Below are 24,160 nucleotides of genomic sequence, written 5' to 3'. Positions count from 1 at the left end.
TAAAGGGAGAGACAAGCGCTGCATCACTGCAGATTAGCACAGTTTGCCATTGCACTCGTTCCACTGTATTTAGTCTTACTGTAGCTGTTCAATTCTACAAGCGAACGACTCACAATAATGATTAAGTTCCAAGTCCCCCACTGAATTGATATTTAGCTTTAAATTATGCCACATAGCAATTGTTTTTTTAAATTAATATAGACTGCTGAAAAAAAAGGGGTAGTCCATCTCCACCATATTGCTGTTTATTTGTGGTTTCACTGTATCGCTAATTTTAAAACCGTAAATTGTGGATTTTGCAGTAAGAATATTCTACTTCTACATTTTTATGGTATTGCAGACTAAGGATAGACACAACTGCCAGTGCACGTTATAGAACAAACGAGCAAATGACATGCAATAAGCACATTCCTACACTAGCTGCAGGCCACAAGTGCCGCCCAGAGGTCCCCAACATGCCCCGGGGGTCCTTCAGACGTTTTGTCCATCCAGCAATGATACGTTCAATTTAGTTTAGATATGTGAAACTGGTCGTTCTGAGTCGTTGCATCAAGGACGCCCTAAAATACATAAATTTTCACAAAGATAACACGCTTGCAAAAATGGGGGAGTTTTCAGCAATGCTGAGGCCCCTCAGTAGGCAATTCGGATGAAAGATAGCAATTTCCCTATGCATTTTCAGGACCTCTGAATAAGATGGGACCGGTTGACAGAAAGTCGTCATTGCAGTTGTATATTTGTGATAAGATTATCCTAAGACCTTATCTATCTACATAAGAGGGTCGATGTAAGATCACAGCACTCTCCTGTGCAACACTGCAGCCAACATTAGATGTGATTACATTGGTTGTACAGCAGCGTTATGGTCGCGTGTGCAGCTCTAGCGACTCCTGGTGTTCAAACATTAAAACAACATCACCTGACCTAGAAACTCAAGACGCAGCAAGCCATAAGTGGTAGAAAAATGCAAATTTTGACGTTCCACCGTGTTAAGATTGTCCTCGTTTAAGGCTCGATTTCACCTTAAGTAACAAAAGATAAAGTATAATATTGCGTTATTTCATGTGGGTGACGTGTGCCGAAATAGCTCAGTTGGGAGAGCGTTAGACTGAAGATCTAAAGGTCCCTGGTTCGATCCCGGGTTTCGGCATACGGGTGTGAAACCTTTTCTTTATTGCTTTGCCAAAAGGACGTTAACGACATACTTGTGTAAGATTTGTAAAAATTATAATTGTAATATATATATATTGACGTATATTGACGTCATGACTTGTTTACGTTGCAATGTAGGTAAGTTGCACATAACGCATGTACGCATACAATGCCTTAATTGATACCTGGATTATTGTGCATCTTATTATGATTTTAAATAGTTTACTTGAGTAATTACTATCCTCACATGATGTGGTTTTTTTTATAGACGTGCGTCAAAGAAAAAATATAATTCCTGCCCAGAAGTCATCTCTAGGGGGCGACCTTGTCCAATAAACAATCTTTAATCTACGTCACTTCTTCACCTTTGACAGTGTAGGTGCTCTCACTTCCTTCTGGAATGTCCGCCAAAAAAAGAGGAACCCCAAACTTGACACGTGAGTAGTTTATTTCATATGTATGTGTGTTTGTGTATGTGTGTTGCCCCGACAATGAAAAAAAAAAAAGGAAATTTTATCAACCTGTATCCACAATGCACAAGCCATTTGTTCATACGTGGCAAACAAATAATCACCTCACACTGCCAATTGGCAATCGTTTTCTTCACTGCCACAATGTTCCATTGCAGCATTTTTGGGAGTCAGCCAAATACCACTGCGAAATTTGGGGCCCATGCATTTGATGTCATTATGAGCACCTGTTCTTTTCTCATTTAAGCTTCGCCATGCAAAAGACATGTTGTCTTTGTCTTTCTGTCAGCTGTTTTTCCATAACTGCTGCTGAGTTTGTATGTCAGCATGACAGGGGAGAAGAGAGGATGGATAAGCAGTTTGTTTTGTAGCGCACTCAAAACATTTGCACTTCCTGTATTTAGCCAGACCCTCCCAAGTCTACTTCCTGAATTCAAAAGCCAGTGTGGCCTAATGTAAACTTGAGATTGTACTGCTTGACCCGTGCTGTTTTTGAGACCTGCTAGCTTGCATATTTCCTCTCACCAACTCACTTCCTCATTGGCCCCCGTCATGTCGCGTGAGTCTTCGAACGTTGGCAGGAAAGAAGGCGAAGAGGAAGAGGCCGACCTTTCAGCTTTAGTTGGAGAGCTCATTTCTATGATGAGACAATGTCTCAAATCAGATGTTTGAGGTACCAAGACTGACCTGTTTAACTTATTTTCTTCTCTTTTTTTTTTTGTTCTTGGCTTTGAATTTTTGGAAAATAAATCTGACTTGCTCTCTGTGTCCTCCAGCTACATTCCATTATGTGACCAAGCACAAAATGGGAGGTTGTAATCGATATCAGCCCTCAGTGCAGTGATCAAGTATATGTGGTAGAGGGCAATTTTATTTATTCAAAGTGTATTTTTGAACTTGGGATATATTTTTCTTATCAGCAAATCGACAAAAGGACCCACTAAACAAAGAAATGTGGAGGTTCAGTCTTTGGTCATGTTTGTCCTAAGTGATTACAGTATCTGGTAAATCAATAGCTTCTCTTCCAGGTTTGTAATGAGAACTCTACAAGGTCATCTCTATGTCTCTTGTATGACCACTTGCCGTGTCTCGCCTCACTCCAGTTGCTGATAGACCCTAGCGTAACGTGATCCAGAGCAGGACTCAAAGTACTAGGCCTTCTTTATTAGACTAAGAATGTCATTGACCGGCCCATCTCAATATAGCCTGGGAATTAAGCATGACTGAGTTCTGGCTGCCAAAGAGATTTGCGTGCTCCTTATGTACCTGTGTTGGACCTGCTGTTCCACCACATGACAAAAGTCCCAGTTGTTAAGAGTTGACGTTCGAAAGCGTCAATGGGTTAACACCTGCGGACCTGCACGTCGTCTTTCTGCGGGTGACATGACTGAAGGTGTGTTACGTGCTAGCTTGACAGGTGCGATGGCGTGAGAACGCCAGGCAATAACCTTCCCTCTGTGTTTGTATGTTTACAAGGTGAGGGCTCACAGCTACAAGCATTTATATTATCAAAATGGAAGATGAATAATTATCTTCATATCTTTAGGAAGTATTGTTTTTATTCTTTCTTAAGAAGTAATTTGCTGTTTCCCCGAAGATACTGGTGTGATTTCCCCTCCCGGGATCAATAAAGTACAATCTTATCTAAAACACTGCTAAATGACTCATTGATTAGGATTGTCTCAATACTATGAATAATATCAATATACTATTTTCACCTCCACAAGCACTAGCAAAACAATTGGGGGAAAAAATGTCAACTTTTCAATTTCATTTTTAAAAAAAGATTTATTTACAATAATCTTGTGCATTACATGGTACTTTTAAACCACAAAAAGTACAAAATAATTGTGGTTTTTTTTGGGCCACTAATTGATTTTAACTCTTAATGTGTTAAATTGAGGTTCCACTGTTCATTGATCGTGAGTGCAGCATCGATTTCTTGATTCCGCTTAGAAGTAGCACACATGAAACATTATCTTGTCCCTGCGTCTAAGAACCTGAGGAGGTTGGCCAGGATAGATGACATCGTAAATAGTCACATGAAGTTGTATCACTCCCACGGGGCTATGTAATTAGTATCCTTAATGTAGCACTGTACACTATGTAATGAGTGACTCCATGTTGATGCAAACACAACAACAGAGAGGCTTGTTTTCATTTTAACGAGGTAGGATTTCTCTCTAAAACAAATGCTGCTTTTCTTTTTTTTTTTAGTTACAGAAGTACAGGAAACTTATGTAAGGCAAATGTTCCCCGTTCAGGACCTCAGCAGTGTCGTTGACCCTTTGCTTTGGCTTCCTTTGACCCTTTGAGGTGGTACAGGGGTTCCAGGTCAACAAAAGTGTGCTGACTCGCATGCTTGCCGCAAGAGATAAATGTCTGAGAACAATGTTCATGCACACCACACACACACACTTTCCGAACAGGAATTGAGTTTAGGCTGGTGATGACAAGCTCACTGACGAATGACTTAAGAGTTGAGGGATCGTCGTCTGTAGGTGATGATGAGGCTACAAGTGGCGGTCATTCTAAAATTGATGGACTCACATCTGCCATGTACACACATCTTGACCTCTCTATTCCCATCTCTAAATTCAAAAACTTTGAAATCGATTGAAGCGCTATAGACGATGTGAAGAGACACACTTCCTTTCTGTAGCAGATGGCGCCCATCTGTTTACTGCCACCTATAGGACAGGAGTGGAACATTATCACTTTGTATGTCATTTTTGTTTTGTCTTGAGTCAACCAACAGACAACTATGTTTATTTTAGGCCGTTCCTGTTTTCTATTATCTTGGTGTCCTTCTGGAAGGAAGCAGCAATGCAATTCCAGTGCCAAATGATTCTAATCACATCAAGCAATTGTATTAGCACAACCATCATATTGCTCTACGAAGTGGGAACAAGAGAGCAAATCTGTGCTTTATTAGATTTATACCCTGCAGCTATGGCTTGCATTGACTCCCCCCCTTCTCTTGGCGAGGATAAGGGACTCTTGTTCACAAACTCGGCAAAACAACGGCAAACAAAACAATCATTGAGCAGAAATGTATTGCGTAAGCATCAACGCAGATTGCAAATGAGCATGCGCCTTCACATAAGAGGATGGCAGAGGATTAGGAGAAGACCTTTAACATGTCCCCGGTGGCCCTTGAAGTGTTCAACACAAGCTTTCACACCGATACGTACGGCACATTTCATATAGGTGACTCAGAGGAGGGTTGAGGCATGAAGGACATGGCTGTTGCCAACCTTAATCCCGGTGATATGGGATGAATATAGCCTTTGGACCGTTACCCTCGGTGCAAATGAAGTTTATTTATACATTGGGAAAGCCTTTCCCTTAAGTACCATAATGAGCAACATATTTTGTGATCTACTAGTGCACGCATGGCGCATTTGATGTTGTTTTCGTTGTTGGAAATGATAGTGGGTCATTTGCGGTGAGGAGTGATTGCCAACTCTTTCTGTCTGGGCACGCCTCCTTCTTAACTCTGGCTATATTTAAACTTGTTCTGATTAAAAGCAAATGTATCCTCTTAAGCGATGGCTTGAGCTCTAATTATTTTTTATTCCCAAGTCCTGCTAAAAGTCTCTGGAGGTTGCTTCTTCATTTTCAAATGACCCAAGAGAATGTTACGTCTGTTGAGATGATTCCATCCACCATCTTTGTTAAATGGTTCATCTCACGCTAACAGGGGTGGGGCGTTCCAGTTCCAAGATCTTAGACTTTTATGGGGGGGGGGGGGCATGACTTATCTTATAAAATTCTGAACCGCCTTATTCTCAATTTACAGCTCTGAATGCTCGCATTGTTTCATCTGCCAGTTCTCTTTTATCACGGCTTTTCACTTCACAGGCTTCCTTCCTATTCCCGACAGCACAAACCAACTGGACATGTGCTGAAATGACTTTTCGCAGAGTAAACCTCGCTCATTTACTGGCAAGGCCTCCGTCTGCCGCCTCAGCGTTCTCTGCAATTCTGTGTTCTCAGAGACAAGGTCCTGATGTCCTTTTCTGCTAGTTAGCCAGCCCAGCAGTGTTACACCCACAACCTGCTCTACTTTATCCCATCTCTACATTGTTCACACTGTCTGATCCCTTTCTTGATCTCTGGGATTTTCCACCACTTGTCATCGTGTCGGGGGGGGAGGAAGGGTCAAAGTTACGCAACTCCAGGATTATTTCCATGGACAAATTGTGTCCGACAGGCTGAAACCACAGGACATAGGTGAGGTTCAAATGCATTCCCACACAGTCCAGTGAGAAGTGATCCCACGCTCCGTTGTTTTAGCGCTAGCTTGAAAGATAGATATGTCTAGTCGCTATTGGACGATAACGTTAGCACCTTCAGATTAGCCAGTTTTAAAGAAGATCTTTGCTTCTGAGTCATTGGCTACAACTTTTAACAACTTTAAGATTATTCAAACCTAACATAATCATCAAAATGGACAACAGATTAAATATCAGACTTCATGTTTTGAAGTGCTTTACTTCTGGGTTTTGCACTTGTGTCTCTAGCTAGTGTACTGCAGTGTCGCGGCGCAGTGTCACTCCAGTTCTGACCATTTATGACCATATTATAGTGCTTAGCCATGGTCCAAATACTGTAGTTGACTTTTGTACAGCTGGCGTGGGTTCACTTCTCACTCACGCACTCTTCATCATCACCCTTTGATTGACTGGCACAGTCCATGGGCTTGTCCAGCTTTTATCCTGAGTTAAGTGGAAATAGGCTGCAGCCCCCACCTGCCATGACCTTGAACAGAATAAGCCATCAATAAAAAGAATCCTTTGTCCTTTGTATAATATGCTAGAAAACCCTTTGGAGACATTGTCGAACTGTGCACTCAATTGCTCCGGAGCTGATTAGCAAATAAGCGTATGAGGTTCACCCTACTTTAACATTGCTCATAGTAGAAGCACAAATGACTGGCACTGACTTGCTCCCCCCTCTGGCCCAGATCCCAAGCCCCTCAGGATTCCCATTAAAGCCCCTCTGTCACGAAGGACTGCCGGCTCTAGTTTCTCTTGGCACCATAATGAGAGCCGATGAGAGCAACAAATGACGGGAGGAGATCAGCTAGTGATGAGTGACTAAGTTTTCTCGCATTTGCACAAACACATTTATTGCACAAGAAACACCCGCTGTAGTTTCCTATAAAATGACTTGTTTGGTGTTTGGTTTACTCCCATCTGGTTGGGGTGTTGTGTTATCTTGGCTGTTATCACTGTAGGCTTGAAATCATATATAAAAAGTTGGAACGATAGTATGTCACGTGTTTTTATGTTGCCAGGAGCGATGATTCACAAACAGATAACATTTACTCTTTTGTGCAGGCAGTGTTTTAAGTAGTATAAAATAAGTGCCAGTATTTCCCTCATTTGATTTTTACCAGGTAAATTAAGAAGTGGGTTTAGATTTTATGATTACAACTTTAAATGTAATATAAGGCAAGATACTTTCTGATTTTATACATGGACCAAGAAGGACTCAACACACTAAGCAGTTTGGGAGATAATTCTTCAAAAAAAGAGGCTTCAGTCTGTTTTATTCAACTTCCAGATGAAGTTTACTGTTGAAATATACATAAAACAGAGAATTACACATTGTAAATTAAAAAAACAGCAACATAACTTCGCCTTAATGTCTGTTAGCTTAATGCTAAGTCATATCAAAATATTTTAACCTTCAGCTGAATTGCAACCCTATTGACAATGAAGCATAATAGAAACTAGAAGGATGAATAGATACAGTAAATGATCACCAAATCCAACAAAGTTTTTCTCTGGTTTGTGGGACAGTAGTCTCGCTTCCATCGCCATGACTCTGCAGGACCAAGATTTCCGCACACATTCCTGCTCTATAATCATCATTGTCATTACTCTCATGTCGTCGTCAGAAGATTGCAGCAAAAGTCCTGCTTGAGTCACATCCTCACCAAAATGACCTCAACTGCAACAGATGGCCACAGTTGTCACACTCACAGATTGTCATTAACACATTTCCACTCACCGCCTCCGTTTATTCCGCCACAAATGTTGCGGTGGATTAACATTCCTTCTACATAAGCAGTGTACAGTACTTCTCAACCTACAATGAACAAGCTTAAAACATCATGATAAGCCTACTTTTTCCATCAAGAAGAAAAAAAACATTTGAAAAATGAAACTCCTTGGGGTAGTGCAACAAAAATGTGATTTTAATGACATTAATTGATCCTGCATGGACATGCTGAAAATGCAATGTCTGTTTATTCAAATGGAATAGCTGTACATAAATGTGGTTTGCTTGCATCTAGATTTTTCTACATCCACTACCTGTTTATGCGCTGGTACTTTTCCACTAGATGGAAGGAGAAATATGAGAGGCCATTCATAACTGTTTTTCTTTCTTTTTTTTCAACTTTCATCTTACCAAATTCACCCGTCCTTACCCGTCCTACTTCATCAGCATGAGTCCTAATACTGCAGCTTGGAAAATTCCACACTGCAGCAAAGAGACGGGTGGCAGAGAGAGAGGGAGCGAGCGAGAAAGAGGTGTGCGGGTAGGATGAGTGTGGGAGGGACAAGATGAGAATATTTGACGACGGTAATCGATGAATAGTGAATAGACGAAATGACGAAAAGACAAAATTTGTATGGATGAATAAAACCATTTAAAGATGACGGACACAAGGTTAATCCGAAGCTAAAGACTGCCCTTGAATATATTTGAACAGCTCACAGTCTTGCAATAAGTATAAGCACAAAAAGTAGGACGGCAAATTGCTGCAGGAACTCGTGCCTATAACACAATGGGCAGAAAAAGAGCTGCATTTTGAATTTGCACAAAATGGGATGCAGGCAGACGGAGCTCGAGTGAGGGTGGGCACGCCTAATTCCTCCGAAACGTGCATCAATCATCACGTGCGCTGAGATTAAACAGAAAAGCACTGCAGTGCCCAAATACTGCTGTCCTCACGAGGCGTCATCCTCATTGTGAATCATCACACAGTGGCCATGGGCTCAGGTACTGTGCACCTGCACCACTCAATACTGCACACTAAAAGCACTTGATATTGTTATGTGTAAAGGTACAGTGGGTATAAAAAGTCTACACACCCCTGTTCAAATGCTTATTATAGTCATTCAAGAGGGAGACAACAAACAACTGAAATAATGTGTTTGCACAAATGTGCACACCCTCAAATAATTTAGGAAAGGCTGTGCTCAGAATTAATAACATTGAGATTCAAACTAAATGGGAGTCAACACCTACCAGCAATTATAGTTCCTTTGAATAACCCCAAATAAAGGTTAAATGTTGTAGTAGACATTCCTTGAATAATTCCAGCTGAAGATAAGCAACCTCAAAGCATCTAAGAGGGTGTGCACACTTTTTCTCAGTTTTCTTTTTTTTTTGCTACCTCTCTGTAAAACATTTTTGTGTGTCATACTGCTAGGTTTTAAATTCCATACTCTATCTAAAGTCTTGCATTTGAGCAGGGGTGTGTAGACTTTTTATATCCACTGCATGTAAATGACCTATTTGCACCATGCATGGATAACAACAGACGTCATTACTACAGTCAATCAAACTGCATGCAGGGCATTTTCCACAAACATCGATTCAAACAGCAAGCTGTACAAATGTGTTATTGAGTGGCAGCATGAAGGTTGCAACTGGCCAACACTCATCATCAACATTATGTTCAAGTCTAAATTAATTTTACATACTGTGATTTTTTTTTTAAACACAATCAGCAACATTGTTAAGGTTCTCCATTTTCCAAAGTTGTGGAGTGTTTGTTGTTGCACTTTGCATTGCACTTTCATTTGTCTTTGTCTGACTTTGGGCTTTTATCTATTATTGGAAATCCTGCTGAACTTTCTAGTGAATTATTTACTCTCGGGTCACAGTGTGAAATGTCAACAGCCAAGCTCTTGTTACGCAGTGACTTTACATGCGTCAGTCTCTATACAATGCTAAAATGGACATGTTTGCATTGTGTTCCTTTGCTTGACCTCAGAACTCTTATTGCCTCGAGTTCAACATGGAAGCTCAAATTCCTTTCTGTTTTGGGTTTTAAAAAAAAGCTGCACATTGGTTAAACAATGTGGATTAGTGTGTACACTCAGCGACTCTGATCCTCCCCAAACTCGGCGAACTGTGGAACATGTAGTTCTGGATTCTTCATAAAGTACTTCCAGGAACTCCGCCTCAACTTTTGGGGAACAGTTTATAACTTCCAGCTATCCACCATAATTCTTAACTGTCAGCTGCACCACTGAAAGAATTTTGTGTTATACAACAATACAGCCATCCATTATTATTATTTTTTTTAATTTTAACGATTATTATGCTAAAATTCCTTACACACGTGCTATTCTCTCTGTTCTAGCTGGCTTTTTTGTTTTCATGTACCTTTCTCACCAGTCGTGACCTTTTTTCTATATATAAAGATTAATTTTTTCACTATTAGATTAATGTAAGTTTCTCACCAGTCATGTGACCTTTGCCCTATATATAAACAGTTATTGAGTTTATTTGCTATTATGCAATATTTAGAAAACCTCAGCACTGTATGACGGACGCTCAACGTTTTTACCAGTGTGTGTCTTTTACTTCAGAACATTCTGTGCTCTGTCGTCGTCATATGTCTGTTATGTGCATGCCTAATGTTACATAACTGCGTCAACGTATACCCCCCTCTTACCCGCCCCCACAAATATGCACGCACAAGACCACAATCACACGCTGAAAGCCGCAGAATTGAGAAACTCCAAAAGGCTGGACACAACAAACGCCAAGCCATGTGGAAGGAGGAGTTTGCATTTTAACAGCAGGCCATGTTTACTTTCTTTTTTTTCTTTTCCCCCTGATAAGACAGAAAAGAAGCAGTGAACTTGACAGTCAGCCAACAGGCTTTACAGCATTCACGGCCATGACCTTTGTACATAAATAAAGATTATGTTTGCATTTTTTTTAGCTTGCTCCAGTCGATGCATTGTTTGTAACAAGTATTTAATCATTATTGTGCTAAAAATTGAAAAAAGGTAAAACAAGGTCCTGCACCATTGTAGAAGCCGAGTGTTTCCATATGACCTGTTAACTTCTTGGTTTGGATTGTAAATATCTTGCCTGTTTGTTTTGGGATCCTTAGCATGCATGTGTCGCAGCGAGTGTGAATGTGTGTGTGTGTGGCTGTGCGAGAAACTCACAATATTATGTTTCTGGCTGCTGGCAATCTGAGGCTCCACGTGATGTCCTGTGCAGCACGTGCGAGCCAGAAGAAGAAGGCTTGGTTTGTTGTTTTGTTCAATCTGACTGCTTGTATCATATGTAACTCCGCGATTGTATAAATGCAGTGTTTACATTTTGTCACACTGTAACCTATTTTTTTGTCAAAACTGTCTTAATGAGAATAACTTGGAGTTGATTTTGAGCCAGCATAGTGTCAATTTAACAAGCGCCTCATATTTGAAAGAAAGAAACTAAAGTAGGTTATAAGGTTTGTTTTTCTTTTCTTGTTCTCATCTCCACCCACTAACCTTTCCAGACATACGGGATTTTTGCGTGTGTCTCATGCCAATATTGGACTGGATCCAACATTAACTTTAAAGTGGCACAGCATGCAAACAACTCCATTCAAGTGGGGGCGGGTTGGATGCCAGAGGCTGTTTTTGTTTTTGACTGTCACAATGACAGTCTGTCATTGGGTAATTGTCCAGAGCACTGAATGTCCTTGCACGTTTTCGATCTGCAAAAATATGTCAGTCTGTTTCTGGAATATCCAGTCATTGCAGAACTGACATTTTGGATTATGTTATGTTTGTGCTGCAAGATTTTTTGCATTTACATCCTTTTGCAAATGTGCAGGAAAAAAGGGAGTGAAGTAACTGCTTGAATGTTATCACCGGGAAAGTATGAGCATAAAACTGGCCAATTATTGGACATCATCAAGTACATTCCTGTAGGCGAGATTATGAGGAACAATAATTTAATTGCCACTAAACAGATTTAGTCATTTAGCGGATGAGTGGAACACGTGTTATCGAACATTGAATATGTTGTGTTGTCACGTGACAACAACAGTTCTTTCTGGTGCACGCTCAAATTTTGGCTGTGACGAGATGTTGATGTCGTTGATGGTGGGCCAGACAGGATGTGGGGCAGAGGCACGGGACGGGGCCACCACTGAACAAAGTAGAATGAAAAGATCACTTTAGACTTTTGACTGGACCGATTTATCACACAAAGAACCATTTCAATCAAATGAAGGTAAGGATGCTGTTAAATTTCCCCAAATCTGTCTGCACCTTGTCGTTACTTTACACAGCAGTTTAAACATTGACTAAATCGTCCTACAGTGCTGTCATGGCTACATGATGTCCTCTGGAAACTGTTCCCATGGTGACACACCAGTGATGAACCTGCATTGATCCACAACGAGGAAAAAGTAGGCCATCAAACTGAGGGTGTCACTGTTTACAAGTCGTTACATGTCTTTTCACTCATGTGAGTGCTGCTCCACACAAACTATTTTGGCCTTTATGTGATTTATTTTTCACTTTCTTTCAACCATGCCTGCTGAAAATGCCTGCAGTATGACATGTGTTTACAAACACAACTCATAGGTGAGGTCCTCCCCCTTGAACCGAGGCAAAGTGGGTCATGGTTCTGTTGTTAGTTGACAGACGGGCTAAAGTGCTAATAGCGTAGCTTGATCTCTCAACATTGCAGTAACCTGTTGACAAGACACGGGCTGTGTTCATCTAGGCCTCTCGGAAGGGGCTTTTTTGGGTCATGAGGGGCGAGTTTATGTTGGCACGATGCCAAGGGCTATTTCATGCTCTCAGCTTTCACCGCACGTGATTTCCTGCTCTTGTATTTCGTCGCCTATGTTGTTTGTTTTTGCACTGTTTCTGATTTTAAAAAGCTATAGCGTGTCACTGATAGAATATTTTGAGCTACCGAGATGTGGCACGTGTTATGATGTGTCAATATCTGCAGTAGTTTGTGTTTCCATGCATCATCACTGTGCAAAGACATGATTTAGAGGGGAATGGGCTATGCCAAGCTTCCGGAATGCATGTGTGGAATGTGTCAGTGGACTTGAAGAATGTAATCTCAATGTGTGAGACTGCTCAGGTGATTTCCACCTCACCCAACTATATTTGCACATGTAGGCCCTCCAATGCAAAAATGGAATGTGACGTCTATGTACTAAATTTAAAAGCACAAAGGAACTTTATTGTTGGAGTATTTACATTTGCTAGATTGCCCTTTGTGTTGTGAGTTATTTATTTACCTTGAAAACTAAAGATGGCTGGTTGACTAAATGTCATTGATCACCGACAGGGCATTAGGATTGCCTAGTGTGAAATATCTTTTGATTAAATTTGGGATTTAATTTTTTCTTTAGATAAAAAGATAACGCATGGATAAGCTACCAACCAATACACAAAGGCTAAATGTTGGCTACACGTTTCCGTTTCTCAGTAATACCCATTTCCTTGTCGTGAATGATGTTTTTATAACTTTACTCACGTTTTATGATTGCCAACAAATACTCACAAACAGATGAATCACATTCCGTCATAGACAAGTGGAATGATAAGAAATGCTGTGACGTTGGGTGCTGCAGCGCGTGGTTGTTAACAAGCTTGTCCTTGACGAGGCATTTTGTGTCGCCGCACCTTTGACATTGGCTATTAACACTGCTAGCGCCTCATTTGACAAGCATATGGAGCAGGCCCCTTTCTCTAGCAAGCTATCACCCTGAGCCATGTTTCGCTTGCTCACGTGTTGGGGAAAGAAGGGGGAGGACGCGTAGATCCAATGGGATGAAAATGGGATGTCCACTAACGACAACAAAGCCGTGTGACTCCCCCAACCTTGAAATTCAATCCATGCTTTGCGTAACGACACATTTTGGCTTTTAAACTCTTCCCGTATGTTTACTGTTTCTTGGGAGCAATAGAGGACAGCAACAATAGCTTTGGGATAAAGTTGCGAAAAATGAAAACAAGTCCATTGTTTACAATTTCAATCGGAGATTTATTGCCTTAAAGAATTCACAGAAAACATCTAATTCATATGTGAGTGCCTTTAAATAGTAAACAAATAAACATGTTGACATTCAAAACAGATTTTTAGGAGAAATGAAGAACAAACAAAACGAAATAGTTAGCACCAGCAGTTTGCTATTTGTTTTCTTTGTCTTCCAAATGCCATTGTATGAATGTAAATGTAAGCTACAAAAGTAAAAAGATAAGAAATATGAAACCAAATGTATTAAGATGGCCGTATCACAGTCAATTTCGTGGAAAAAGAAAGTGAAAGAAAATGTCCATAAACAAAGGCTTCAAATTACCCTAGATTTTCAATTCCACCAACATGTTTGGAAGAGTATTCACAATGTTTAAAATAGAGACCATTGGAAGGTTCATGTTGTTCTCCTCGAGCCATGGCAATGTACTTTATAAAATTAGGTTACAATGAAGGTGAGCATCCCGGAGTCTTCTTACGAGACCTACTGTGGTTGGAATTCTGCTGAAACGTACAGTGTGTGTGGAAAAAGTGTTGGAAATTACATCACTCCCCTGAGTCATTGCTGGTCTGAGGACCCGGTGGTACTGCCCGCGTCTATTGTCCATGCGCAGGGACCCATGACATGAAAGGAGCTAACATAACACTGACGAAACAGTGAGGCCAGAGTGACGAGGCCAAAACGACGTCAATGGACATTTCTATGCGGCCAGGTTTCTCGTTACAGTTGAGGGAAAAGCATTTTCTTTGGCCTACAAGGTCCAGACATACTTGTGTGCAGCAAGGTGATAGCCTCTGACTTTTCAAGCACAGACTACTGGAAATATTTTCCCAGGAAAAGCAAGAGAGAAAAGACTTGGTGTCCTGTTTAAGGGCTGATCATTTAATCCCTTCTCTGTCTGGCTCTGGGATTCTTTCTTTCCATTTGTAATCCCAGTGCTGAACTGGAACATCAGAGATTAGTGTAATGAGACTGTAACCAGCGACACACTAGTCTGACCCATTAAGTTGACAATCACTCAAAAACTATTATTTATAGTTGTACTAAGTTCATCTTGTTTTTCCTTTTTAATTACTTCACTGGTTCTTTTATATCAAACAAATTATTTTAGGTGCATTACCCGACATGTTTCGGCGGGTGCGGAACCGCCGAAACATGTCGGGTAATGCACCTAAAATAATTTGTTTGATATAAAAGAACCAGTGAAGTAACTATTATTTATTCCAAAGAAATAAACACATGCAAATTTCAGATTCATTTATAAGAGGAATGACATCACTTGAGTTATCTACAATAAGAAATGCGTGTTATGTGGCACATTGATTCAAAATGTGTCACATGTGTGATACTAATGGGGACAGGATAGCAAGTGCAGGCGGAATTCCAAGGAAGAGCTTGCCCACGTGCTCGACATGTTTTGAAGGTTACATCACTTAAGCCCCTACACATTATGCTTGGTGGTTACATATTAGAATGATAAACATCACCTATGTTATGACTAGCCACTGTTACACCTAGAACCAACCGACTTCCACGGACACCTGACTCAATATGTCATCCACTGGTCAACAACTCCACCGCACAGATGCAAAAATTGTTTTGCTTGGGTGAACGTGTCAGCGAATGTTATTAATTAGCCCCAATGTACACAAGTGTTTAACTTGTTTTCATCACAGACATAATCATTAGGGTTGCCATCAGGGAAAGTAGAAGTTACGAAATGCTTATATTTGATGTCATTTCACAATATTCAGAATGCATTGGATTTTTATTATAGCTTGTTTCGAACAGAGGCCAAGGAAGATTGCAGCAAGTTTTGGGAGATCTGACCCACCGGCCTTTTGTTTGACACCCATGACGTATAGCTGATGTATTGAAAACTCCAGTTTGTGACCACACAGAGTACCTGATGAGCATGTCTGGAGTCAAACAGTCACACAAGCTGCCACTACGTAAGTACTCTAACAAGGTTTACAGTTTGGACATACAATTCTCATGAGACGTCGGACTGCTACACTGTGTACATGGTCAGCTTTTGAGGACAAGTGAGGGAGGGAGAGACTGCGTGTCATGTTTCCCACTGAGAGGCTTTAGTGCAATGCAGTGGGCAACATCTGAACAAGCTAATTTAATTACTAATAATTAATGTAATTAAATCTGGATGATTTTTTACAAGACTGTGGGCCCCAATATGTATTTCCAACACAATCATAAGCACTGGCTGACTTTAAACCTACATTCTTATATTTGTTCTATGAAATTCCACTTGTTAGTCTTCCCACCTCTGGTCCTCCAAGAAACTATGCATTTTTCTGTCCTCGATAGGTTGGCGAGTCAAAGCAAAACTTGTTACAACAAACTCTGACCACGTCTGTAGCAATATGATTTATATTGTGTGCTTATTTTTTCACGTTTTTGGCATGTTATTGGATATTCATCCAATAATTCTGAACTGCTCCAGATGATGCGTGTCACAGCTGCAATTAGCTATCCTGCATTTTGTAAAGTATAAAATATTGATGATTTCTATAAATGTGACATGATCGTGCTCACTTGTCTTCAGTGCCAAATGCCCTGATTGTGATTGTGATGACATATAATGTAGCTGTTCTGTAATAAATTCATGCATACCTCTATTTGCTGTGTATTTACATGCGCTTTTTGGGTTTGTTCACTATCGTTGACATTTTGAGACCAAGTGCAAACCTTATATGCAAGCTGCTGGGCAACAAAAGTGAAAAACCTGCAAAATGAGTCAACGACCACCACCAGGCGCACCCCCTCCCAAGAAAGTCTTCAGTGTTGTGTTTTTGTCTAGTATTTTTCCTGTTCTCCCCTCCCACTGTTTTTTTTTTCTCTCTCTCCCCCCCCCCCCCTTTGTTTGTGTGATCCTCTCGAGATGCTTATCTCCTCCCAGCGACAACAGCGCCGCCGTGATTGGCTGATCTTCAGTGAGGAGGCGTGGCTTTAAGGCGGGGCTTCCTGTTCTTTACCAGGCAGCGACATTTGCTGGTACGTCAGTCGAGCCACAGCACCGCGACAGGAAACGTCCATGTTAAGCTATTACGTTTTTATCAGCCTTTAGTGACGCACACGTAGCGTTTGATGACACGAAATTAGTCGCGGAAGCTATATAGTTCTACAGAAGAGCGACATACACTGTCCCAGGGCAGATGACGCGTAGGGAATAAAGGGTTTTCTTGCCTCCGTCCTTCCTGCCTAGGCTTTGTTTTTTTTCCCCCCGCAGTCGCTCGAGTAGGTAAGCGGCAGCGCCCCCTGTGGGCCCCATAGGAAGCAAGTCCAGGATAGGGAGCCAGGCGAGTGCCGGAGCCCCTTGCCTCGCTTGCGACGTGGGTCCACCACGCTCTGATGTCCGATGCGGAATGAGGATGAGTCCCGCTCTGGAAGCCCTCATGCAGGCGGATGGAACTCCCTATTCGGGAAAGGGGGTGATGCTTGAACCCTTCGTGCACCAGGTGGGGGGGCACTCCTGCGTGCTGCGCTTCGGGGAGCAGACCATCTGCAAGCCGCTCATTCCCCGCGAGCATCAGTTCTACAAGAGCCTCCCCGCCGAAATGAGGAAGTTCACCCCGCAGTATAAAGGTAAGACCGACTACCGGAGCTGAGTGCCCACAACGGAACTCGTCCATCATGGCGGTTACAAGCTAGCTGGCATGCTTGTCAATTTGCATGCTAAGCATTACGTAACGCTTTCAAGCATTTACAGACTGATGTTGGCTTGAATAGTTTGCGGTAGCATTCGTTGAAAGGGCCTCAAGAACAGAATGTGACAATCAATCAACGTTCTAGGAAATGTTATCTATAGATTTTAATGCACTAGTCGTGTTCGCAGTTGATGGAAAAGCAGGGACGGGCCTTGCCTTTGGTACCTTGGCCTTACATATTATGTCACACATGAAGAAACAGGGGGAAATATTATAACAGGACTGTATTATAACAGGACTGGACTGTTGACTAATGTGTACAGGACCCATCAATTAAGTTTTGCGAGTCAATCATTTTAATTATTGTTGGCCCGCTAGCTTGGCCCTTTAGTAAATTTGATGGGCTACTAAAGAGTTCTACTGCAAATAGAATTTGAATTGTATCAGCTAGTGCTACTGATTCTAAAGCTGGTATTCATTGTCAGTATAGGGGTGAATTAATCTTCATGTCACCATTTTAAAAAAAGAAATGCAAATCCATCTCTTAACTTTGTTGGAATGTTTTTAAGCATATCATATTAGGCAATAGAAACAAATGGCGCAGAGAGTTCTCTGGGTCAGCAAGACAAGGCAGCTTCATTTAAAAGCCCACTTCAAAGCATTTAAAGTCACATTTAAAAGCAACGGAAAGAGATTTTAAAAAGTAGCTTAATAAAAAGAAACATACACTGCAGTGAATGAGTAAAGCGACACTCACAGCGACACAATGTAACCACTGACAATTAGTCCCCATCCACCTTTTTATTGTAGTAGTCATAACTGTCCACTAGGTCTTTCTAATACCCGATTAGACAAATGACATTTAGTACATCCTGGTTCACATATCCAAAGGCCTCTATTAAGGAGGTAAAATATCCATGTAATTTGACTCTGCCGAAATGCGGCGCGGTACTATAAAAAGAACGCGTGTGTGATGTCTGAGCAGTTACACGGCAGATTTCAAGGACTAGCTGATACTGCTAAGACATTACAATGATGAAACTTTTTCCTACAACTTCCAAAGCTGGCAACATAATGTTCCCAAGAACAATCGTCCACTCCTGCCGTTTTCACCTCTGCTGCCTCCGTATTCATTTAATAAAGAGCCGTTGAGTCACAAGTTCCCATACTTGCTAGTTGTAGTGGAATGACTGTGCAAGTCTCCATCGGGCCAAACTGGTGGGGGCGAAAGGGCCTAAGGATGCTGATGTCAGCACAGATGACGGTCAAGCGTGAGAAGGTGCATGATTGCTGGGTCCTCGGGCACGCAGATTTAACGCAACGCAATCGTTTACAAAAGAGCTGCCTTGTCCTGTCAGAAGTGTTTTGCTCTTCTAGGACAATACGTCCATGTCAAAGTTTTGAGCTTGTATGTCTGTTAAATGCATGAGCTGTAGTCTTGCTTACTCTGTTTGATTTGCAATTTTTCAATAAATGCTTTGAATGACAAACTCAAGCCGTGTCTGTCTTTTTATTAGTTGAGCTTTTGTGGCCCTGTATTTCTTTTTCTTCGTTATACTTTCATGATTTTGTTCATTTGCAAGATTCACATAATATTCATGAAACTTCAGATGTCCTCTGGTGTGTTTGTGTAAGTATAAATATATATTTTTAAACAATGCTGTCCTCCTTTTCACAGGTGTGGTGTCGGTCGGTTTCGAAGAGGACGAGGGTGGGAACCTGTGCCTCATTGCGTACCCTCATCATAGCGAAACAGGCGACCTGGAAAACAAGGACCCCTCGACAGATTGCGAGCCCAAGAGCAAGATGTCGAAGCGGAGTAACAAAAAGCAGTCCCCTTTGCACGTAGAAAACGACAACTATAGCAAAGAAAGAGCGCGACAGAGCCGGAAAGAAGATAAGATCATAAGGTAAATGTTTCCTTGCTGCACGTTGAAAGGCAAAAGCAATTTGTGACACAAACGCTGACCTTTCTTTGTCTGTGTGCTTTTCTTTTTAGCTACCGTGAGGACGTCCAGGCACAGCAGCAGGCAGAGGTCCTGTACTTAAGCCTAGAGAAGGGCAACATGGTGCCGCAGATCAAACACAATCCCTGGAGTCTCAAATGTCACCAGCAGCATTTACAGAGGATGAAGGACAACGCAAAGCACCGGAACCAATACAGTATCCTTTCATTGCTTTCGTTGTGGAACACGTGACAACATGTTCATAGGAAGCGCATGTCGTATCGCTCTTGTGTTGTGTCGTGCATTCCTTGACTCGCTTTCACAGAGTTCATCCTTTTGGAGAACCTAACATGGCGTTACACAGTCCCATGTGTGTTGGACTTGAAGATGGGGACCCGCCAGCATGGCGATGACGCTTCAGAGGAGAAGAAAGCCAATCAGATCCGCAAGTGTCAACAAAGCACATCGGCCACCATAGGAGTGCGCCTCTGCGGCATGCAGGTAAGATCAAGACCCGTGTCGCCCGTCCTGTCGTAGTCAAATTGTGCCGCTGGATTTTGTCTGCTTATTTTTGTGGTCTGACTTAGTCGACATTTTTCGCTCCGATGCCCGCAGGTGTACCAATCAGATTCCGACCAGCTCATGTTCATGAATAAGTACCACGGCCGAAAGCTGACCTTCGCAGGCTTCGAGGAGGCCCTCTACCAGTTTTTCCATAATGGACGTCGCCTGCGGCGCGAGCTGCTGTCCCCGGTGCTGCAACGACTCCGCGAGATGCAAGCCGCTCTGGAGTCCTGCGAGTCGTACCGATTCTACTCCAGCTCCTTGCTCATCATCTATGACGGAGACCCTCCCAGAACGCCATCTCGACCTCGACACCGCGGTGGCGAGGAGGGGGATGAGGATGAGTTGTCTGACGACGAGGAAGAGGAAGAAGGGGCCTTCGGGTTCCCTCGTTCCTCCTCGACGGGCTGCAGCGCCGGCGGCGCCACGGGGAGCGGCAACGGCAATAGCGTCCGCTCCGCCCACAGCCCGGCGGACTCCAGCAGCGCCGCCGTGGACGTGCGCATGATCGACTTTGCTCACACGACTTGCCGCCACTATGGAGAGGACAGCGTGGTGCACGAGGGCCAGGACAGCGGCTTCATCTTCGGCCTCCAGAACTTGATCACCATCATCTCCCAGCTGGAGGATCACAGCACTGACTGAGGCTCGCATCGGAGACCGCATGTTCTGAATTTCAATCCTGGGGAATGAGCCTGATGTGCTGACGCCCCGCTACTCCGAGGTGCACCGTCGTGGTGGTGCGACCCTGCCCGCCCGCTTGGAGGGAACCTCGGACCCCCTCGGGATCAGGAGGGAGAGTGCGCAGTGGGTCCCGCGCTCACCCTTACCCGCCGAAGGACGGGGCCGCCCGAGCCCCTCCTCACAATTTATCCTCTTTGAGACTGCTCCTTTTCTTTAGCGTGTAGTAGGAGGACCGAGATTAAGGTCTCACAACAGACTTGTAGCATCCAAGGACACTCCACCTCCTCCTGCGGCACACACAGGTTCCTTTTATTGTGCATTCTCTCTGAGAGAGAAACGGCGTGCTAGATGGTTGAAATTCGAGTGTACTGTAGTTCAAAGAGGCTGACATGGTGCTTTTACCTGTGGTGTGAGTTTAGTTGGTGTTTTTAGGGGAGTGCAGTTACAACTGGGAGTATAGCACATTCGTACTCTGGGGGAGGGACTTTTAAGGGCTGACCTTGGCTGGCTAGGTCAGCTGCCTTGTAGCAATTTAAAGTGAAAGCTCCTCATAAGGACATTTTGTGTTTATGTTGATGTTTGGAAGAAATGTACGTTTCGTGTCCAATCGTATATTTTGATGGACTCTTGATACAGGATGGACAAGATGGAGACAGAAGAAGGGGTTTGCCTTTTTCCAACAGTCCTTTTAAAAAAAAAAAAAAAAAGATTTTTTTTTTTATTCCCAATGTGTTTTTTCTTGGAATTTCTCTTATTCATTCCTTAAATGTGGACTTGAAGAGAATTTATTGATTTGAAATGACTAGCCTACCAAGAGACTATTTATAAAAAAAGCATTGTTGAAAATGGAAAAAAAAAAAATCACATTCCAAATAACCACTGTTGTATGTTTTCTTGTTATACTGAATTTATTTTGTTATTGCGAGAGCCGAAAAGCTCGCTTGTACACCTGTGCATTAGCAATGTCTTGAAAATAAAGACATTCATTTGTGGTATGGACTTGTAGTTATTCCAGTTTTTCGTAAAGTAGTTAATATGAGTAAAACAAAACGAGCACGAAAGCAATAAATGATTTCAAGAAAAAAAATCCAAGAAAATGAAGCAGTGCATGTCTACACTAGCCCAAACTGCACCCACGTTAATTAAATTCCATCTTACAGCGATGTCACATGCTTGATTGTGCAAGAAAGTTCGCAGGAACCATTGAAAGGTGTTGGCCACTGCCCACCCACCAATTCCATCTTACAGCGATGTCACACGCTTGATTGTGCAAGAAAGTTCGCAGGAAGCATTGAAAGGTGTTGGCCACTGCCCACACACCATTAGCACAAAGAAAAAAAAAAAAGAACATGCTGAGCAATGGAATGTATTTTAATCAGACAAGAGTCCATTGTCAGTCTTGCGTGGGCATTGTCATTTGTAACAAAGAGTTTCTTCAACTGCCTGTCACAGGCACTAAACTACTTTGATTAAACTCTGTTTAATTAGGCTACATGACGTGAAATGAACATTGTTGGCAAAAACAATCAAAAAGCAGAGTGGCTAACTTTAATCAAAAACTGTAATCTGTCAAATTCCCTGGAATGTGATCAGTTTTGAAGCCTGGATCTTGATTGTTATGCAACATACTGGAAGAACAACTAAAGCCAGGCTGACCCAATTGTACACTGGATGGTGTGGGCCATGACCTCAGTGACTTACAATAATATTGCTTCATTTATGACGCACAAAGAACATTTTATTTTGTAGGCCTCGCTGGGTGAAGGGTTTTTAATCAGACTATATTGTTTTTGTAATATTCAGTTTTCAGCCAACGTTCGTCAATTTTTTTGCTTTGACTTGCGAGCGGAACGTTGCAATACAAAAGCTTCACAAGAAGCAGTTTGGAAGAAAGTGAACAATTCTTTCAGAAATAGGCTTCATGCTGTTAGAAGCCACGCCCACTTGCAAAATACCGAGCTAACAAAATGCAATGTCCCAACACTTAGCTTCATATATTTGAACACAAACGGTGCGTGACGATTTAATCATTGGCTCAAAGGACACACTTTCGTATCTATGCAAACGTGTACCATGGGTGGGGCAGCAGTGCACACGTGTTTTTTTTATGTTCATAAATGCCATGGAAGTCGTCACAGTTCAAAGGTTGTGGAAATATTCATCTCATTGCTGAGTAGCATGCACACACATCATCGCTGTTCATCATTTTATTTTGTTAATATAAAATTTCAGCATTATGACATTTTCAAGAATAATTTTCCCTATTTATTCCAAACATCACTCTTTACGTGTATGTGGAATATCTCTGCTGTTTTGACAGAACAAACTGAATGGCGACTTTCCAGAAGCTGCTGGCCTACATTATCAGGAGTTATAGTACAAATGAGCACAAAGCATGGGTGTGTGAGTGTGTATGCGTGTGAAGGCCTGATGATGATTATGATGCTTCTTATAAAACAGAAACCACAGAAAATGCTGTAGGGGGAATATATTTTGTTGCACATGACAGTGCAAGCATGATTAATTATCCTGGAGGAGTTAAAAATAGCCCAGGTCAAGGAAGGGCAGCATCTGTGGTCATCTGGATTCATCTCTATCTCAATTTCAATAGTTGATTTGGATGGGTACATTTAGTTTGTGCCTCACAGTATTTTCTTCTGTGAAGTCGGCTTTTTTTATTGTCCTGTGGTGGGTAAAAAGTGATTAGCGGCGGCTTGACGCATTTTGATAATTCGACGCTCTGCAATATCTGTGCTGCTGCAACAAATGACAGAAGACGCAATATACAGGTGTCACATGACCTTTACACATGTTACATAAGAATGTTGTGGGGCTGTACAGATGTTGTTGCAAGCCTAGCAAGACCCAATCCAGCCAAACCACACATACTGTAAACCGTGTATTCATTTCTAGTGTTATCTCAAAGTGTTAAAATGTTATCACGACCTCTTCATTTTTACAGAATGCACCTTGTTTGCTCTATTTATTAAGGACATAGTTAACTTTTAATGAGTGTTTGTGATGGATACCGACTAATCTGTACTTTAATCATCAATTATAATCTGTTTGCTAATAATTCAAATTGTCATTCAGTGATTATATGAGGGGTGTGAATTTTTTAATTTGTCCCAAAATACTATCATTAATTACTTTTTTCTAGCTATGCCAGTGACGTATAGTGACAAACAGAACAATAAAATGATTTTCCTTTAGGTGGCAGAAATTACAGTAAACAAATATTTTTGGTTTGTAGTGTGTGGTGAGATTTTTCTCATGTAAAATAGGTACAGTGGCTTAATAAAGGTTGAGAAACTCGAGTTAGGATTGTAACTCCTTGGTGCAAGTCTCATCGGTGAACATCTCATCTACAGTGCTCTGCTGCTGTCTCCTGGCTCAGAGGATATAACACACAATATACACAATATTTCACAATATATTTTTTGTCATTGTCATCATATTTTGCTACTTTGAGGTGATTCTTTGTAACTGTAAAATTTAAAGGTCATTGTAAAGTGAAAATAAAGTGAAAAATATACGTCTTCTAAATAAAGCGAAATCCGCGAGTATGCGGGGGTACACTGTTCTCTATTTGCGGTTTGGTGTACTGTCTCTTTAAGAAGCTTGTCTCGCGTGAAGTGA

At 41.8% G+C, this 24,160-nt stretch overlaps 1 protein-coding gene and 1 non-coding gene across 2 annotated transcripts; both read left to right on the top strand.

The window, feature by feature from the left end:
• Positions 1–1,077: 1,077 nt before the first annotated feature.
• On the top strand, positions 1,078–1,150 carry trnaf-gaa. The gene has a single exon. It is a non-coding gene; the product is annotated as a tRNA-Phe (tRNA).
• Positions 1,151–16,663: 15,513 nt separating this feature from the next.
• On the top strand, positions 16,664–21,516 carry LOC119123741 (inositol hexakisphosphate kinase 2-like). The gene is made up of 5 exons (XM_037253092.1): positions 16,664–17,265; positions 19,006–19,237; positions 19,327–19,490; positions 19,599–19,774; positions 19,889–21,516. The coding sequence occupies exons 1-5, from the start codon at positions 17,046–17,048 to the stop codon at positions 20,480–20,482; spliced, it is 1,386 nt and encodes a 461-aa protein (XP_037108987.1). The 5' UTR covers positions 16,664–17,045; the 3' UTR covers positions 20,483–21,516.
• The last annotated feature ends 2,644 nt before the right edge of the window (positions 21,517–24,160 follow it).

Source organism: Syngnathus acus, chromosome 5 (assembly GCF_901709675.1).
Source record: "Syngnathus acus chromosome 5, fSynAcu1.2, whole genome shotgun sequence".
In the NCBI taxonomy this organism is placed as follows: Eukaryota; Metazoa; Chordata; class Actinopteri; order Syngnathiformes; family Syngnathidae; genus Syngnathus; species Syngnathus acus.
Note: the sequence above shows the minus strand (reverse complement) of the source record. Positions and strands in the feature narration are given on the sequence as shown.

What these genes read in the sequence shown, in the direction of transcription:
- LOC119123741 (XM_037253092.1), top strand. Translation starts at nt 17,046, where the DNA reads ATGAGGATGAGTCCCGCTCTGGAAGCCCTCATGCAGGCGGATGGAACT. An exon ending in AAAGCACCGGAACCAATACA is followed by an intron (nt 19,491 to 19,598) that starts GTATCCTTTCAT and finishes TCGCTTTCACAG; the next exon opens with AGTTCATCCTTTTGGAGAAC. An exon ending in TGCGCCTCTGCGGCATGCAG is followed by an intron (nt 19,775 to 19,888) that starts GTAAGATCAAGA and finishes CGATGCCCGCAG; the next exon opens with GTGTACCAATCAGATTCCGA.